Here is a 17,455-nt window from a genome sequence, read left to right on the forward strand (position 1 = left end):
GTGCTCCGGCGCGCCATTGCTCGTTCAGTTCTGTACCTCCTCCGTCCTCGCCTTGTTTCCCACCAGACTCATCTTGCTACTCTCCTCTTTTCCTTGCGGGCACCGCCGCCGTGTACCGTTACCGCGACTACGCCTTATGTGGGGGTACGGGAGCGGAAGAAGCTGCCGCGGCTTCGCTAGAAACTCGTTGCCATGCCTCGCGTGTATGTTTCTTTGTGGACACCGGAGCCTTTCCATGATCTCTGTCATGCTTCTGGATGTGCTGCTGTGGGGCGTGACGAACCCGCTGCTGAAGCACTACAGCCGCGGGATGACGCGGTGTTTCTTGTGCGACGACCGAAGTACATGGCTACACAGGCTGTGAACCTAAGTGACTCCGTCGTATTTTTTTTACTGTGTGAGGTGGACGTGTCGGTTGGCTCGATTGTGGTGAACTCGCTTGCATTCGTTATCACTGTGCTGATGAGTGTGTTCTGCGCGAGGGTCTGTTGCGCGCGTGGACCACTGCAGGGTGCCTTCTGGTGGTGGTGGGGACTGTGCTGTCCACTTCTCCAGCGCGCGCTGAGAGTGGGTCCGTTAGGCCGTTTGCGGCCTGTGATCAGATGTCCCAGGTGTTGACAGCACTGCTTGTGTGGTTGTATGTGTGTCTTTTGCGAATATGTGTATGGGGCAGCTGAGGGTAAGCGACCGGCGAGCGGTGCCCCTGGGAGGATGTGCGTGTGAATGCGTACTACAGAATGCGTGGCGTTCTGGCCTTTGAGCAAAAAGCCCTGAATGGAACGTTATGTGAGGCATGCGATTTTGCACATCTTTTTCTGACCGCTGCTGTCGCTCTCTCTTTCTTGGCGTGCAGGTTCACCCCGTAATCAGACAGGCAGCCGGTGGGCGGTACTGGTGTGATGTGCATCTCTGCTGCCCTCGCGTCACATGTGGGTGCGCGGTGCGATGTGTCACGCATGCTTGCTTCTCTGCAGCCGATGCATAGATGCTCCTCCACTTCTGATTTCTCGCTCCTTTTCGATGCCTTTTCCATTGTGTTGCCTGCGGCCGTACCCTGTACCCCATCCCCGCCTGTTCGTGTCTGCCGTCCGTTCGATACGCACCCTTGTTCATATTCTCCTCCAGGCTTTCTTCTTTCGTTTTCAGCACTCCGCACTCATCCTCCTCACTGACCCTGCAGGTTCCACAATGCGGCAGGTGTTGTTTTTGCTGCTGCTGGCCGCGCCTCTCTTGTGCGTGCCGGCGCTTGTTACTGCTGCGCCGGACATGAAGCTCGTGATGGTTCAGCTGCTGCACCGGCACGGCGCCCGCACGGCGGAGCCGAGCTACAACAAGACCCAGATCTGCGGGGACACCCCCTGCGGATACCTTACGTGGCCTGGGATCGAGATGCTCGGCAAGACGGGTGCGTTCCTGCGGAGCCGCTACAACACGGATGCCTCCGTTGTGTCTGAGCCCATGTTCCCCTCAGAGGACTACGACTTGGATGTCGCATACAGCCGCTCGACCGATGTGCAGCGGACGCTGCAGAGTGCCGAGTCGTTCCTGCGCGGCTTCTTTCCGAACTTGAAGTCCCTGTACCCCGCTATTCACACGGTGCCAGAGCAAGATGACTACATTCTGTACACGAACTACGTACCACAATTCCAGTTTTATTGGAGCCTGGATATGGCGGGCGTGCGTGCTGTTTGCAACCCGGTTGTGGATCGGAACTTCCCTGACTTCAGCACGCTGACGACAATTGCGCAGGAGGTGTACAGTGAGGGGTACTGCAGCGATTTCACGCGGCGCACTGATTGTGCCTTTACGCTGTTTGATATCGCCGTCTCCAAGGAAGCCATCGGGGAACTGGAGAATTATCCGAAGTTGAAGACCAACCGGGTCAGGCTGAGTCAGGTGGCCCGCGAGCACTTTGCGAGGCAGTACGTGTACAACCGCAGCGACACCCGGTGCTTTCAGCAAGGGAGCTCTGGGCAGCCGATTCTTCAGGAGTTCGTGAAGAACATTGGCGCGGCGATGGCGGGCACCAGCAGCTATAAGCTGTACCACTACAGCGCTCACGACACGACGCTGAGCCGGATCGCGTGCTCGCTGCAGGACACGGCCGACGACGGGCTGCTGCCACCCTTTGCGCAGACGCTCGTTCTGGAGCTGTTGCAGAACCTGTCAGACTCGTCGTACCACGTGCGCGTGTTGCGTGGACACACCGGACAGAGTCGCGCATCTGGCTTCGAGTTCGCCTGGGAGCCGGACTGGCAGCTGAAGTGCATGAGCGCGTCTGGGCAGCTGTACAACGCGAGCGGAAACAGGTGCTCCGTGGCTGACTTCACCCGGTTTGTGCAGTGGAGTGCTGCTCCGGCGGGGTCGACGGGATACTGTTACCTGGACGAGAAGTACCGGCAGCTGCGGAACTGTCCGGAGGGCGGGATCGGGGCCGGTGAGGCGTGGCAGGCGCTGTCGACCGGATGCCAGTACTACCGAAAGCGGTGCCCGTTGTACTCGTGCGACGCTGGGTACATGCTGGACAGTTCGTCGTTGCAGTGCGTATGTGTTGCCCTTTCATGCCTTCTGACTTCCAGCACTGCTGGGCCAGGGTTGCCGGATGGCAGTCCTCACGGCGCGGCGAACAACACAACTGCAAAGACCTCCGGGCTGAGTGCCGGCGGCACGGCTGCCGTGGCGATGGGAACATTCTGCATTGGAGCTCTTCTCGCTGGTTTCGTCACCGCTGCGGTGCTCCTCTGCTGCAAGCATCGCAAACGCGCCGCCTTCCCCGAGGTTTGAAAGCTGCAAGGAGAGGGATATGGGTATTCACCGACGCCGGCAGATCCATCGTGTGCTTTTTGTTTCTCTTCCACTCCCATGAAGGACACGGCAATGCCTATAAGCGGCAATCACGACAGAGGACAAATGTCTGCTGTCCAGTAGAAATAGGGCGCCTCGAGAGGGCAAAATGAGACTTCAATACGCTACCCATTTGTAACTCCCGAAGTTCACCCTCTTTGTTTGTCGACTCCCGCGGCTCGAGTGCTTAGGTGGCTCACTGCCTTCTCTCTCTCTCAAGAAAAAAAACCTCGCGCACCACGGTGCGAGGCCAACCACTTGCCATGCGGGAGCCTTCGCAAGGCGTAGATGAGCGTGCCGAGAGGCTCACTTGTTTTTTTTTTCCGTTCTCCTTCCTCCGGTCGATAGTAAACGAGTACAGGTGAGACGACGGTGAACGGCAGTCAAACAATGAACCATCCCCCCAAAAGCAAGACGACAGCCGAGCTCGAACTCGCACGGACGTCCGTCGTTTCGTTTTTTTTTTTGAACTCTCATTTGTGAGGTGCAGTTCGCTGTGCTGTTTTTTTTTTTCCTGTTCTCCCCTCTCTTGTTTTTCCTGTTGCTGCCCACCTGGATAATGATGTGTGTTCACTTCTGTTCTCTCTCTCGTTGCGCGAGGTGACACCTTGCAGAAGGAAGTGGTGTAAGAAGTATTCTTTTGCTGTTTTTTTTCTCCACGTGCCCATTTTGTGCCACCCAAACATGAGTTACACTCCACCCGGCCTGTCACAGGCTCCTCATCGCGTGGCGCAACCCTCGGGGTGGCCACTCAGGCTCTCCATACCAGCAGGGAGTGCGACAGCCCGGGGTGGGATACGCTCGAGTCGCGCTGACACGCTGCCCATCGCATGGGTGGTACAGACGCGTGCGCTGTCGCAGGTCGCCCCGACGCACCGCCGTCCAGAACACGACCCCTGATAGCAGTAGTCATGAAGCCCTCTGACGTCCCCCAGCTCGTAGGTGCTTTTACCCCTGCCACCGCCAGATGTGGTTTGGCATTGGCAGGGTTAGGTGGGGGCTGCTCGGCTTGCCCACACAGAGTGGGGGCGCACGGGGCCCTGGGGTGCCACGCTGAGGAGCGTCCCGCCGCCATCAAGGTGGGTTTATGTGATGAAAGGAGAGGGCAGAGCTTTCCTCTTTTGGTGCAGTTCAGGGGCCAAGGAAAGCGGTGGAGGTCGTGCGCACTCAGCACCTTATTCGTAAATGTTCGTTGCTCTTTCGTTTTTGTTTTTGTTTTCTTTGTTTGGGTGTCTGTGTGCCCGTTGTGTTCTTCTGGTTGGTGATTCCTGTGAGCACCGTCAGGCAAAGCGAAAACGAAGGAAACGACAGCGGGCGCAAAGAAGACAGCGAAAGATACAGTGCGGCACTGCCCACTGGGTCATGTGTGTGTATACCATCTGGGCACACGACTAAGACACACCGCGCATTATTCTTACTTCTCGCATCCTTCCGAGGAGGAGAGCGCTTCGCTGGAGGATACCTCTTAGGATCGCACGTGGAGGGCCAACGTTGCGGCACTAATGAGCAGCCGAGTGGGGGAAAAACAAACAGAATCGACTCGGCTGTGGTTGGCATCGAAGGACACTGATACTTTCGCTGTCATTGCCGGTATGTTTTCCATGCACGTCTTGTGGACTCCCTTTCTGATGTTGTCCCGCATCATACTGAGCTCATCCTTTCAAATATAACATCCCATCTTCTTTTTTCCTTTGTATATCTGCGCAGAGAGAACGAAAGGGGGGGGGGCAATCACCTGAGGCCTCGCCACCTAGCACAATATTTTCCAAAATCTTAAGTCGAGGGGAAATCCCTGTGCCACGGGTGGTGTGCATCGTCTGCTCTTGCTTGGCATCGGTCGTCACCCTTGTGTGGCGCCCGCGAGTAATGGAATGAAGCGGATTGTGGCACCGAAGCGATGGTCCGCCGTAAACCGTGTTGAGCATCCTCCGCTTATGCCTAAGCAGCTCTTGCAGGGCGTCTGTGGGGGACTGCGGTGGCTCGAGTCTAAGAACCTTGCTGAGTTTTTGGCAAAGCGCGCCATCGAAGAAGGGTTCCCCTGTACGAAGAAGCAGCAGAGGGTTTTCGATGCGCGACCGCCATCATCGCGTCCAGCGCTTCGCACGAGCCGACTGCACAAAAAGTGTCCGGCGCGCCGTTCTAGCGGGGCTGTGCAACGGACCGAGGGTGCTCTGGAGGCGTCGCGCACGACAGGTGCCAGTGGCGCCCTCGTCTCTTCCGGTGCAGCGCTTGCCTTGAACTCGTCTGCCTTGGATGCTCTGGTGCCACTGTCCAAGCAGAAGCGGCTCGTTTCGTATGACGTTTTGGACTGTACATTCGGCTCTGGGTTTCACACTGGTGTGGTGCTCGAGAACGGTCGGCCGTACACGCGAGTTGTTGCGATGGACTGCGACTTGGAGGCGACGGTGAGCGCGCGCGAGATCGTTGATGAGTTCGGGGCGGACCGGTTTCGATTCTTCGCGCGTCCCATGTCTGAGGCCAAGGCCATGTTTGGCGAGCGTTCCTTCGATGCCGTTATGATCGACCCTGGCCCGTCGCTAACTCAACTGGAGAACCCCGAGCGAGGGTTTCTTCTGGATGATGAGAGTGACCACGCACTCGACATGCGTTACGGGCCCACGCATGGGCTCGGGGCGCTGGAGTACCTCAACACGGTGCCGCAGCATGCCCTGTCCAGCGCCCTCGCTTCCTACGAACTTCTGACTCCCCAGCAGTCCATGAAGCTTGCTAGAGCCATTCGGCAACGGCGCCCCTTCGATGGCGCGCAGCGCGTGCTGGAGGCAGTGGAGGAGGCGGGTAACGAGCTCCCTGAGGAGGGATGGGGGACTCAGGGTAGCCGACGGAAGACTTCGATGTCATGGAACTTCATGACATCGTTGAGATGCATCGTGAACCACGAGCGCCACGAGCTGAGCGAGGCCCTGCAGAACGCGCTGCTGCTCCTGCGCACTGATGGCCGGCTTGTTGTCTTCTCTCGTCTCCCGTGGGAGGAGAGGCTCATCTCCACCACTGTCAGTCAGCACCCACACGCTCTGCTAAGTTACTCGGAGGCTATTCCCATCGAAGATGTGCAGGAGCACGGCCACTCACGTCACACAAAGATGTGGATTGTCACTCGCACCCAACGTTCCTCGTACGTGCTCAAGAACAGTCAGGCGCTCACAGAGGAGGCGGTGCAGGAGAGCTCGATGCGGTGGATGAGCGGCCTCTTCGCTGGTCAAACGTTTGGGTTCCCGGCGAATAACTTCACCTTTGAGAACAAGGATGCGAAGGACTGGGCCGCAGTGCGCCGAAACAAGGACTCGCCACCGTTCGACAGCGATGATGACCCTAGAGGCTAAGGCAAGCGAAGCGTAAGGGGAGTGTGGTGGGAGGGCCACAGATACAAAGTGGAGCGGTGTTGTGTGGAGGGGAGGAAGGCGAGGGCGTGCCCTGTGTGCTCAGAGCTGGACTTCTGCCCGTCGTGCGCTTCGTTCGTGACGGCCTTGCCAAACCAATTACACTGCCTCACCCCACCACAGAGACCCTCTACTTGCTGGAGTATGTTTCTCGCCGCCCCCCACCCTCCTCTCTCCTTGCGCGCACTCGTCAAAGCGATGAGGACGTACGACTGCAATGCCGTGATCATTCCATGCTGCCGTTTTGGGTTCGCCTTATGTTGGTGCGCCATACTCACAGATACGGACAAACGCGTTGATGCGCATGAAAGGTGCGAACACCACTTGTTCCGCCTTTCCCACAAGTGTTTGGACTACTGGCAACGTCACCCACACATGCGCGCGTCCGTGCGATGCATGCCGCGTGCGTGTATGCTTGCTGCAGCAATGACCCGGTGGACGGGTAAGAGGGAGGAGCGGGGCAGGGGTATGTTGTTAACGCACAGGGACTCGTGCAGCATCTTCTCCCGAGAAGTCATGTGCAGCCCAACGACTTTTCACGCGCGCGTTTCTTTGCGGTCGATTTCATCTTCTCCCTTTCTTCCCTTTCCAATGCTCCTCCGGTTGCTGCCGTTGAAACACCCACTCGCACTCCACACAAACGCATGCGCACAAACACCCACCACACACCCACTCGCGCTTGTTGCGTTTTGTACGAAGGAAACACAGATGTGTGCTCCATCTTGGCTTTCGCGTCAGGCGTCAGCGTTTTTGTTTTTCGTTCGCCGTGCACAGGAAGGTACACAGGCGGTGGCTCGGCACTTGTATCACCCAGCTTCTCGGCGTTGAGACACCTCGCGCGCGGGCAAGGGCCACACTCCCGGTCCTTTGTGTGTGTGCGTGGCTTGGTTGGTTGGTTGTTGCTCACCCCACCTCCAGTATGGTTCCTGCTGCCGCAAATACTGCGTTTCTCTTTGTATTTATTCAGCTGCTATCTTCCTCACGATGAAGCCGGCGGGAACGCTTGCATCGTTCATGGAGCGCTGCAGCGCCAGAAAACCTGGTCGGGGTTGCGTAGTCCTCACCGGCGCAGGTTGCAGCACAGAGAGTGGCATCCCCGACTACCGCGGGCCCAACGGCCAGTACCACCGCACTGATTTCGTGCTGCTGACCTTTCAGAGCTTTATGCGCGACGACAACGAAAAGCGACGCTACTGGGGCCGCAGCATGCTCGGGTACTTGACCATGTCCGGTGCCTCCTGCAATGCCGCTCACATGGCGCTGCATGCTTTCACCAAGTCCGGGGCCGTGGCACACATCCTCACGCAAAACGTCGACGGGCTGCACCACCTCGCTACGTATGGCGGGGCCGGTGATGCGGAGGAGGAGCACTACTACAAGTACACCACAAGTGATGCGCCGCTGAAGGAGGTGCACGGCAACATTCACAACGTCATCTGCACGTCCTGCGGCTTTCTCATGCCGCGTGCGCGTCTGCAGCGGGAACTGCGAGAAAAGAATCCGGCTTTGTATGAGCAGTACGGGACGGATATGTCGCGCGTGCGGCCGGACGGCGACTACAGTGCGCCAACGGAGGCCGCGAATGCGATGCATCTCGTCATGTGCCCCCGGTGCAACGGCTTCCTCAAGCCGCATGTCGTTCTGTTCGGTGAGAACGTGGCGAAGCCAATTGTGGAGACCACGATGAGTGTTGTGCGCGACAAGGCCTCCTGCCTGCTGTGCCTCGGCACCTCCCTGCAGGTGTACAGCGCCTATCGGTACGTCTTAGAGGCAAAGCAGTTAGGGATTCCGGTGGCCATCGTCAACGCTGGAGCGACGCGGGCCGACGCCATCGCTGACCTCAAACTTAATGTGGAGAGCGTCGGAAGCGTGTTGGCGGAGACGGCGCATGAGATGCTTGGCGTGCCGGCGTTCATGTTCTTCCGCCAGAAGGCGATTCAACTCTAGCTGCTCCGTCACACCAGCTGTGAAAGGTGCACGGGTTAGTTTTCGACGTGGTGTCTCCGCTTGCGCCTCTCCAAACGCCGCTTCTTCCTCTTTCCTCTTGCTGTTTTTTGCACCCGGACGACTGTAGGGGCGGAGGGGAGAGGAGACCACACACACACACCTCGGAGCGTGGTACCCCAGGGCCCCGTGCGCCCCCACTCTGTGTGGGCAAGCCGAGCAGCCCCCACCTAACCCTGCCAATGCCAAACCACATCTGGCGGTGGCAGGGGTAAAAGCACCTACGAGCTGGGGGACGTCAGAGGGCTTCATGACTACTGCTATCAGGGGTCGTGTTCTGGACGGCGGTGCGTCGGGGCGACCTGCGACAGCGCACGCGTCTGTGCCACCCATGCGATGGGCAGCGTGTCAGCGCGACTCGAGCGTATCCCACCCCGGGCCGTCGCACTCCCTGCTGGTATGGAGAGCCTGAGTGGCCACCCCGAGGGTTGCGCGACGCGATGAGGAGCCTGTGACAGGCCGGGTGGAGTGTAACTCATGTTTGGGCGGCACAAAATGGGCACGTGGAGAAAAAAAAGGAACACCCCTTTCTGCACCTTTGATGCTGCGCGCTGCTCTTCGTTTTTCTGCCCGTGCACCGTTGCACGAGGCACACACAACTTATTTTCAGTGGAAAGAATGACCACCGCAGTCCGGCTTTACTGCATGCATGGAGGCAGAGGGGCGCCGATAATGTGAGGAGCTCATGTGCCTGTGTTTGAGTTTTCTGTAGCTGCCCTTCGTCGAGCGCGAGTCCGGGAGCGCCTCCGCTTCTGCAGCTTTCGGCTCTCGCGCTGTCGTTATGTGTTTCTGCTGTTCCTCTCCGCGACTCTATGGGGTGTGTTACTGTGATGGATCGATGGAGGGGTGCCGTCCGTGTAAGCGAGACAGTACAGGAGGGAAGCTTTTCTCTGCCCCCTTTTCTGCTTCTTAGCTTCATGTTGACGATACAAGACACGCTGTCTCCCTCCCGCACAGACCCTGACGCGTACGCACCCGCTCTCTGTAAAGGCCTTCATCTTTCTCACCTGCTCGACCCCTTCCTCTGTTTCTCACGATGAGACGCCCTCCCACACGTACTCCGAAAGTTCAAACGTAAAGCTTCGCATTGCTCACTTTCTACACTTTATTCCGCCATCTTGCGTCGTGACTCCGCGCACTATAGATTGCCGTTTAGCGCCTCCACTGCCTCCCACGCTTTTTCTCCGGTGTCCGTGCCGCTGAATGACAACGCCGAACGGAGTGCACAAGACACACACTTGGATTTCTTCGCGCTTTCTATTTCCATCTTGAGCCGCTCATCTCGTCGTACTCTAACCTCCCCTTCCTGAAAGGCAAGCAATCAACAATGAACGGGCAACAACCGGTGATTGTGGTGAACCAGCGCGTGGAGCGCGAGTCTGGCCGCAGGGCGCAGATGAGCAACATCGAGGCAGCGAAGACGGTCGCTAGTCTCATCAGCAGCACGCTGGGTCCGTGTGCCATGCTGAAGATGATCATAGACCCCATGGGGGGCACAGTTCTGACGAACGATGGCAACTGCATCCTGCGCGAGATCGACGTAGTGCACCCCGCGGCGAAGCACATGCTGGAGCTCGCCCGCGCTCAGGACGAGGAGGTGGGTGACGGGACGACCTCAGTGATTATCCTGACGGGCGAGATTCTCAGCCTGGCGCAGCCGTTGCTTGAGCGCAACATCCATCCGCTCAAGATTGTGAAGGGCTTCACCCAAGCGCTGTCTGACGCGCTGGCGGCGGTGGAGAAGATCGCCACCTCGATTGATCCCGAGGACAAGGAGCAACTAGAGGATGTGGTGCGCGCCTGCCTTGGCACCAAGTTCAACTCCCGCGAGGAGGAGCTGATGTGCCGCATGGCCGTTGAGGCAACGCTGCGTGTGGTGCAGGTGAACCCCATCACTGGAGTCAAGGACATCGACATCAAGCGCTACGCCAAAGTGGAGAAGATCCCCGGCGGCTCCATTACGGACAGCGTTGTGCTGGATGGCGTCATGTTCAATAAGGACCACATTCACTCGAAGATGCGCCGCGTCATCGAGAGCCCGCGCATCCTCTTGTTGGATTGCCCTCTGGAGTACAAGAAGCCGGAGACGACCATCAACGTGGAACTGACCAAGGACACCGACTGGGAGGCCCTGCTGAAACAGGAGGAGGACTACGTCCGCTCTATCTGCAACGTCATCATTTCCTTCAAGCCGGATGTAGTAATCACGGAGAAGGGCGCCTCTGACTTGGCGGCGCACTTCCTGTACAAGGCTGGCATCACCTGCATCCGCCGCCTTCGCAAGACAGACAACAACCGCATAGCCCGTGCCACCGGCGCCACCATCGTTAGCCGCGTGGAGGAGCTGACGCAGGAGCACATCGGAAAGGCGGGGCTATTTGAGATCAAGAAGATCGGTGATGAGTACTTTACCTTCATCACTGGCTGCCCAGGGGGCTCTGCGTGCAGTATCCTGCTTCGTGGCGCCAGCAAGGACACGCTGAATGAGATGGAGCGCAACCTGCATGACGCCATGTGCGTGGCGCGCAACATCATCCTCGAGCCGCGGATCGTCTACGGCGCTGCCTCGTGCGAGATGTCTGTCTCCTCCACCCTCATGGCGAAAGCCAAGTCCATTGGCGGTGTGGAGCAGGCTGCGTACCAGGCGGTGGCGATGGCGCTGGAGGTGGTGCCGCGCATTCTGACGAGCAACTGCGGCGCCAACGTGATTCGTGTGGTCACGGATCTCCGAGCACGCCACGCGAACCCGGAGGGGTGGTACTGGGGCATCGACGGCCACAGCGGGCACATTGTTGATGTGCGCACCATCAAGGTTATCGAGCCGGCTGCGGTGAAGGTTCAGGCGCTGAAGACTGCGATCGAGGCGGCATCCATGATTCTGCGCGTCGACGACGTCGTGTCCGGTACCAAGCTCCGCGAGGAGAAGCCGGCCGCGAAGCCGCAACAGCAGGATGAGGACCCCGATGGGTCTGCAGAGCCGTAAGAGGGAACACCTGGGGAGGCGGGAAAAGAACAACGCCGGGAGAGGCAGAGGGGCGAGGAGACGGGCATGGCGCCAAAAGTAGGACGTCCATCTGCATTCCATCTGCCCCCCTCCTCTCTCTCTGTCCTTTTTTCTCTCCATGCGCGTGCCACGCAGACGTATCAGTGTTTTATAATCGAAAGTTGTGCCAGGCGGAGCGGATTATGTGCGTTGATGTTGTGGGCAATTGTTTGTGATTGTGTGTGCCGTGATGCAGATTAAACGAGATGAGGCAGAGGGGAAAAAAAGGATAGCGTTGCCGGGCAGGCGGCGGGGACGGAAAGGGCTGGCCAGGGAGACGTTGCAGGCAGAAAAAAGAGAGTGGGGGGGGCCACCGTGCAATACCTTTGTGCGCGCGTGTGTTCATCACTTCCGCTTTAGCGTGAGTGCCTTGTTTCTGCCGCCGCCCCCTAACCTTCTACACAAGCCAAGCACACAGAGGAAAAATGAGAAGCGATAGCGTGCCGGGACGCCACACATCCACGGACCCCTCTAACTTCTCCCCGTGCGCACGCGAGCACCCACAGCCGTGGATGGCGACGGGACAACAAGAAATGACTAGCCTTGAATCTATATAGAGTTGTCTTCTCTGTGAGCTTTGTCCCCCCCTCGCGGTCAGCTCGTGCCACCGACTGATGTGCGTGGATGCCTAGAAAGAAAAGCGCGCACCCCAAGCCTGCACACTTAGATGCATGACTGCACGAGCTGTGCGTTGTCGCTCGGATGAGTGCCTTTCTTTATCTGGGATCCATCGCTCTTCTTCGAATCGTGCTGCGTCGTTGGCAACTCAGCGCGGTACAACTGTAAGGTAAGAGGGGAAGAGGAGGAGGGCGTGTTGAAGCGAATAGCGGGGGGGGGAAGACCCTTCATTTTCATCATCCCCTCTTCTTGTTTCGGGCTCTCCAATGCGCCATCACGCCTTTGCGTGCGTGCAAGCGTGTGTGTGCCGCCTTCGAAAACGAGAAAGGGCAACAACACCAGCTGCACCCGTAAGAGAGAACGAGATGGAGGCGGGTGGAGGAGTGGGGGGGGGGCAGTGGGAGGGGGGAGCCGACGGCGCGATGCGTTTCACAAGGAATAGCGTTCTACGTTAGCCCGTGGCCGTACCACACGTTCTTCTCCGTTGTTTGCGTCCCGTGTGTTGTCCCTCTGTGTGCTGTGTAAGTAACGGAAAAGGAGAAAACAAAACAAAACGCATGTTTGTGGGCGTTGTCCGTGTCCGTCTCCAAACCTCCAAGTAAACGGGGGGGGGGGAACCGAAAGGCGAAGGGGAACAAGTAGAAGCACGGATGCACGTACCCCCGCACAGCGAGCTGCAGCACCGGACGTCGGGGCAGGCTGGTGAAACAGGCGCGAGCCTGCTGGGTTCAACGCGGCTTATACACAGGACTCAGCCATCCCTTCTTCCCTCACGAGCACCGAAAGTGCATCGACAGCGGATGGCGGAAGGGAGATGGGGAACGGGGGTAGTTGCCGCCCCTCTGTCACCGTTTGCTGTGCGGGGATGAAGACGGGCAAACGTACAAGCGCAAAGATGGAGAGGTGGACACTATGGGAGGGAATGCGTTTTGGAGTTTCAGCGCATCACCTCTCCGTCTTCTTGTCCCCCCTGAAAGGCTTGAAGTCCGCACCCGAACTCCCACTCTATGCTTATGTTGTTTCGCTCTTCTGCTGGCGTTGTTTCCCACTCCTTCGCCCTCCTTCCGTTTCTTGGACACTGGCACTTCTGTGGAAGCGGCACCAACACACCCTTCCCTTTCTCAAAGTGTGCACCAGCTCCGCCAACTGAGGGGTGCCAGCAGACCAGCGCATCTGACCAGGGTCCTTTGGAGCGGCACTTGCGTGGATGCATCAAGCGCTTCTGTGTTTGCGCTAGCGGATCATGCTTCGTTTGACTAGCTGGCGCTTGGGGGGCGCCGTTTCCCGCGCCTCCGCCGCTGCCGCCGCCACCAAGCAAAGAGGGCGAAAGCCGCGTTCCGGGTCTGCTCGCGGTCGCCTGCCGTCCAAGCCGGGAAGGAAAGCCGTTAGCAGAAGCGCGACACCGAAGGTGACACGTGAGCGGTCCAGTTCCCAAGGCCGTGGCCGGAGCCGCCCTTCTCTCGCCTCTTCTCCAACCCGGTCGGCCAAGGGTGCCACGAAGCCCGCGCCGCCAGTAAAGGCAAAGGCGGTCACCTCCGCGAGTGACACGGATGAAGGCAACAAGTATGCGTCGGCGCGGCCCGCGTATATGTCAGCAGAGCGCGAGCAGGAGGTTCTCCAGATGGCGGAGCGGATGCAGACGAAGGACACATCGACCGAGGTGCCTGTCGCGTCGTTCGCATACGAAATCCTCAAGGCGCACCCGTCGGTGCGGGACATGGGTCTGCGTGAGCGCATGGACTTCTTGCTCAAGCGCTGGAATCGGCTCAGCAAAGCTCAGAAGCTAGACTACGTGAATGACCCCTTGCGCGGGCTACTATGAGAATGGGTGTCGGTGCGGTGTGTGTGCTGCGCGTGTTCTTGACGCACAAGTCGCTCTCGCTGTGGTGGCGGTTGTTATAGCACAGCGCATACTCTCTTCACCATATCTGCCCCGCCCTCCTCGTGCTCCTTTTACTTCTGGTTTCGCCTCTCGTATCGCCGCGCCTTCTGGGCTGCTGCATCATCCATTATGATAGAGTGATGCTCCGTGTGTGTATGTGTGCGTGCGTGTGTGTGTGTGTCTGTGGGGGAGACGTTGACGTCTCTCCCTTTCTACGGCCGGCAGACATGCCTAATACCAACGACGACACGCGTACACAGAGAGAAAAGGGAAGCCAGAGGATGTGGTGGATGGGTGCTGTTGACGGAGGACTGATACAGCGGACAGACCCCCCCCCTTCCTCCCTCTTGGACATAGAAGGAACCACCGAAGCTTAGGGAGATTGGAAAAAGAAGGTGCGATGGCACAGTGAGAGCTACGGTTGTTGGCTGTGGTGCGCGGCCAACTCAGCGGTGTCTCTCAACGGGCGTGTGCCCATCTTTCTTCACCCCTCTTTCAGTGCGGCGCGTGTCGCGTGTACCCATGCGCGTTCTGGTTGAGCGTTTTACATGTAATCCGTTGCCTACCCCTTTGAGGAGAAGAGGCCGGAGGCAGCACTTATGTCTCTCCTCCTCACGTATCTCCACACTGCTGCCTCTCTCCCCGCCTGGCCACACTTGAAAAAATATGCCGCGTTGCTTCTCCACTCCAATGCGTGAACTTACTGCTCTCTACAAGAAGGAAACATCATAGGCGCCACGGTCATCTAAGCGCCTGCGTGTGTGTGCCTCTGCGCTGGCCTGGCACGCTTGCCACGATGCCATGTCGTCTACCCGTTCACACGAGCCCGACACGTCCTGCACTGCGGCGAGCACAGGTGTCTCTTACCCTCTGCGTGCCGCATCGCAGTGTGCATGTCGACGGGTGCGGTTTGCTGGTCTGCAGGCGCAGCGTTCGTGTGCATCATTTTTGTGACACCGCCACCGTAGCGCGGCGGTACGTCAACGAGCGACCCTTTCAAGAGCTTCCAGGGGATGTCTCTCAGGGCGAGGCATACGCCGTGGCGCGGGACGCGCTGCTGCAGCTGAACGTTATGCTCCGCCGCGGCATCGAACCAGATGTGCTCATGTACACGTCGCTCATCTCCACCATGGGCCGTGCTGGCCTTGAGTGGCAGGCGTACAAGCTCTTCTCTCGCATGATCGAGCAGAACATTCAGCCGCTGCCCGAGACATACGTGGCATTGCGCGATGCCACCTCGAGGCAGCGCGTGGCTCTGCGGGAGAAAATCCAAACCAAAATTGAGGAGGCAGTGGACGTGTTCCCGGAGGAGCTGGCCAGGGCGGAGCGTGAGCGGCAGAGGGAAGAAGACCGACGCTGCATCGCCAAGTTCAACGAGTACATGCGTGGGGTGCTGCCCGCCACAACTTCGAGTCCGCCAGTGCCAGCGCTGTCGCTGGGTGCCGCGGGTGCTGCACCCGAAGCTGAAGCGACACCGTCTGGAGATTGCGCTGGTGCACCCCCGGGCGAGTCCGAAGCAGGTGCAGCCTCATCCAGCGGCACCATTGCCACTATGCACATCCGAAATCCCACCGATGCATGGAACACGACACAGATGGCACAAGATGTGCGCAGCCATGCACAGTCCACGGCAAAGGGCAACACTGCTGCTGAACTGCGCGTGTCTCTTGAACGTATGGACGAGGAGGAGCTGCGTATCTACCTGGCCGCGCAGCGCCAGCTCCGTCACGGCACAAAGACGCAACTTATCGATCGCGTCCTGAAAACCGTGAGTGCAAGCTCGATTCGTGCCATGCTGGACCGCCGGTGCCACTATTTTCGCTCTGTGGAGCAAATCCTGGCCGCCGACCTGCGGCAGCTGAACATGTCGGAGCCCTCAGATATCACGCCGTTGTCGAACACAGACGCCGGCGCCCGTGCAGATGCCGCGCAGGACCGAACCCTGGGGAACGCCGAGAAGGATTCTTTGACACCGGAGGTTCTCTACGCCCCGTGGGGCATCCTGCGGAAGCCTCAGCGCCGCTGCAAAGGGCCGGCGGTGCCTCGCAACGCGGAGCGGTTTGAGCGCGTTCGCTTGTCTGAGCCGGAGTTGCTTCTCATTCACAGCAAGGCGGTGTCGAACGACCTGGATGAGCTCCCAGAGTCCTTGCTCCGGCGCTACGCTTACCAGTTTCAGCTGCGCTGGCGCCGCAGGGAGGGGGCGGCATCACTCCTACAGGCGGTGCAGTGGCACGTGACCACGTATGTGGGAAGTGCGCTGCAGAATGGGGGCGAGAGGGCAGGCTCAGGCGATTTGCTCGCGTCTCCGGCACCGACGCCACCGATTCGGTTGCAGAAAGAGGCGGAGGGTATGCGGGAGACACTCGAGAACTACGAAGCTTTTCGGGTGATCGCGCAGCGTACGAACAATCTACAAGTGGTGGATAGCAAGGAGATCAATCGACACCTGCAGCATGTGCGCCAGGATGCCGTGCGGCGCGAGCGCAAGATGGAGAGCGCGCTCCGTCGAGAGCGACACGTAATGGAGGCGGCTGGGCTCGCCGCGTCCGCCAAGTCTTTCACGCCACCACCCACAGCGAATGGCGGAGAGATGCAGGTGCTCGGCGTCACCGAAGATGTGGTGCTGGAACCCACCTCCTCGCACTCGTCAGCGCTGGTGGAGTCGCAGAGCCACTGCGGTGGCGCCGAGGCGACTGGTAAAGGAGAGGACGGGGCTACTGCGAGCGAGCTGCCGCCGTGGGCGCTATTCGAGGAGGAGGACGAGTTCAACTTGTCCTCTGGTCACTTTGGTGACCCCGAGGTGGGCCGATTCCAGGAGCTGAGCGACTCCAGGATGCAGGTGTTGCCGTCCCGCACCGCTCAGGCGCAATGGTCCGTCGACCGTCAGCTGCTCCCCACCTCACTCAAGGATATTGTGCAGGAGGCGGAGCTGGAGCAGCAGCGGAGGCGCGAGGGGATTGAGAAGGAGTACGAACGTCGCCTGCAGTACACCAGGTACCGCAAGTGGGACAGCATGATCTCCAAAGCACAGCAGAAGAGGCGACGGCAGGCGCAGGACGACGGAGAAGAGGAGGAGGCGAGAGTTGCGATGAAGCCACTGGCGGCCAAGCGCCGGCTCGCACAGCTGCTGCGCAAAGGTTGGGATAGGCAGAAGGTGTCTGCCGCAGTGCTGGCCAAGTACAATCGCAGTCTGTAAAGGAGCGCTACACTGCTCCGCCGCACGGGCACGCAGAGGCGCCTTCTTTCTCCCTGTTATCTTCACCTCTGTCGTGTGGGAGAGTGTTGCGCATCCGGCGGCGGCGCCGCGCTCTTTCCTCGCTGCTGCCCAATTCTTCTTTGCCAGACTCACGGGAGGGGACCTACGTACCAGGCAAGGGGAGGGGGAAGAGCGCGATGCGTCGAGGGGTGGTGAGTGGGGTGGCGGCTGGCCGGACTGGAAGCGACTCGTGGCTGTGAGCCGGTGGCCAGTCGAGCAATAATAATAATAAGGCTGACTCTCCCTTTTACCCTCTTCCCTGTGTGTGTGCGCGTGTTGTTGAGGGGTGGGATGCGTGGTGATGGCACAGATGCCGCGTCCCCGCTTCATCATCCTGTCCTGGGTTACCCCCACAAACATGGCGCCGATAGCAGTGCTTTTCTTGCTTGTTGCTCTGCATACACCCAGTC

The 17,455-nt window shown here is 59.1% G+C and overlaps 7 protein-coding genes across 7 annotated transcripts; all 7 read left to right on the forward strand.

Annotated features, from left to right (window-relative positions):
• Positions 1-192: 192 nt before the first annotated feature.
• On the forward strand, positions 193-618 carry LMXM_23_1180 (conserved hypothetical protein; the record flags this gene model as incomplete). Its single annotated transcript, XM_003875709.1, has 1 exon — positions 193-618. One exon carries the CDS (start codon positions 193-195, stop codon positions 616-618), a length of 426 nt encoding a protein of 141 aa, XP_003875758.1.
• Positions 619-1,188: 570 nt separating this feature from the next.
• On the forward strand, positions 1,189-2,784 carry LMXM_23_1170 (membrane-bound acid phosphatase 2; the record flags this gene model as incomplete). The annotated part of the gene is made up of 1 exon (XM_003875710.1): positions 1,189-2,784. The coding sequence occupies one exon, from the start codon at positions 1,189-1,191 to the stop codon at positions 2,782-2,784; it is 1,596 nt and encodes a 531-aa protein (XP_003875759.1).
• Positions 2,785-4,715: 1,931 nt separating this feature from the next.
• LMXM_23_1200 (S-adenosyl-methyltransferase mraW-like protein) lies at positions 4,716-6,185 on the forward strand (the record flags this gene model as incomplete). The annotated part of the gene is made up of 1 exon (XM_003875711.1): positions 4,716-6,185. One exon carries the CDS (start codon positions 4,716-4,718, stop codon positions 6,183-6,185), a length of 1,470 nt encoding a protein of 489 aa, XP_003875760.1.
• A 1,041-nt stretch (positions 6,186-7,226) lies between these two features.
• Positions 7,227-8,189, forward strand: LMXM_23_1210 (sir2-family protein-like protein; the record flags this gene model as incomplete). Its single annotated transcript, XM_003875712.1, has 1 exon — positions 7,227-8,189. One exon carries the CDS (start codon positions 7,227-7,229, stop codon positions 8,187-8,189), a length of 963 nt encoding a protein of 320 aa, XP_003875761.1.
• Positions 8,190-9,573: 1,384 nt separating this feature from the next.
• Positions 9,574-11,229, forward strand: LMXM_23_1220 (putative T-complex protein 1, gamma subunit; the record flags this gene model as incomplete). Its single annotated transcript, XM_003875713.1, has 1 exon — positions 9,574-11,229. One exon carries the CDS (start codon positions 9,574-9,576, stop codon positions 11,227-11,229), a length of 1,656 nt encoding a protein of 551 aa, XP_003875762.1.
• Positions 11,230-13,495: 2,266 nt separating this feature from the next.
• On the forward strand, positions 13,496-13,729 carry LMXM_23_1230 (conserved hypothetical protein; the record flags this gene model as incomplete). Its single annotated transcript, XM_003875714.1, has 1 exon — positions 13,496-13,729. The coding sequence occupies one exon, from the start codon at positions 13,496-13,498 to the stop codon at positions 13,727-13,729; it is 234 nt and encodes a 77-aa protein (XP_003875763.1).
• Positions 13,730-14,861: 1,132 nt separating this feature from the next.
• Positions 14,862-16,985, forward strand: LMXM_23_1240 (conserved hypothetical protein; the record flags this gene model as incomplete). Its single annotated transcript, XM_003875715.1, has 1 exon — positions 14,862-16,985. The coding sequence occupies one exon, from the start codon at positions 14,862-14,864 to the stop codon at positions 16,983-16,985; it is 2,124 nt and encodes a 707-aa protein (XP_003875764.1).
• Positions 16,986-17,455: the final 470 nt, after the last annotated feature.

This window comes from Leishmania mexicana, chromosome 23, assembly GCF_000234665.1.
Source record: "Leishmania mexicana MHOM/GT/2001/U1103 complete genome, chromosome 23".
In the NCBI taxonomy this organism is placed as follows: Eukaryota; Euglenozoa; class Kinetoplastea; order Trypanosomatida; family Trypanosomatidae; genus Leishmania; species Leishmania mexicana.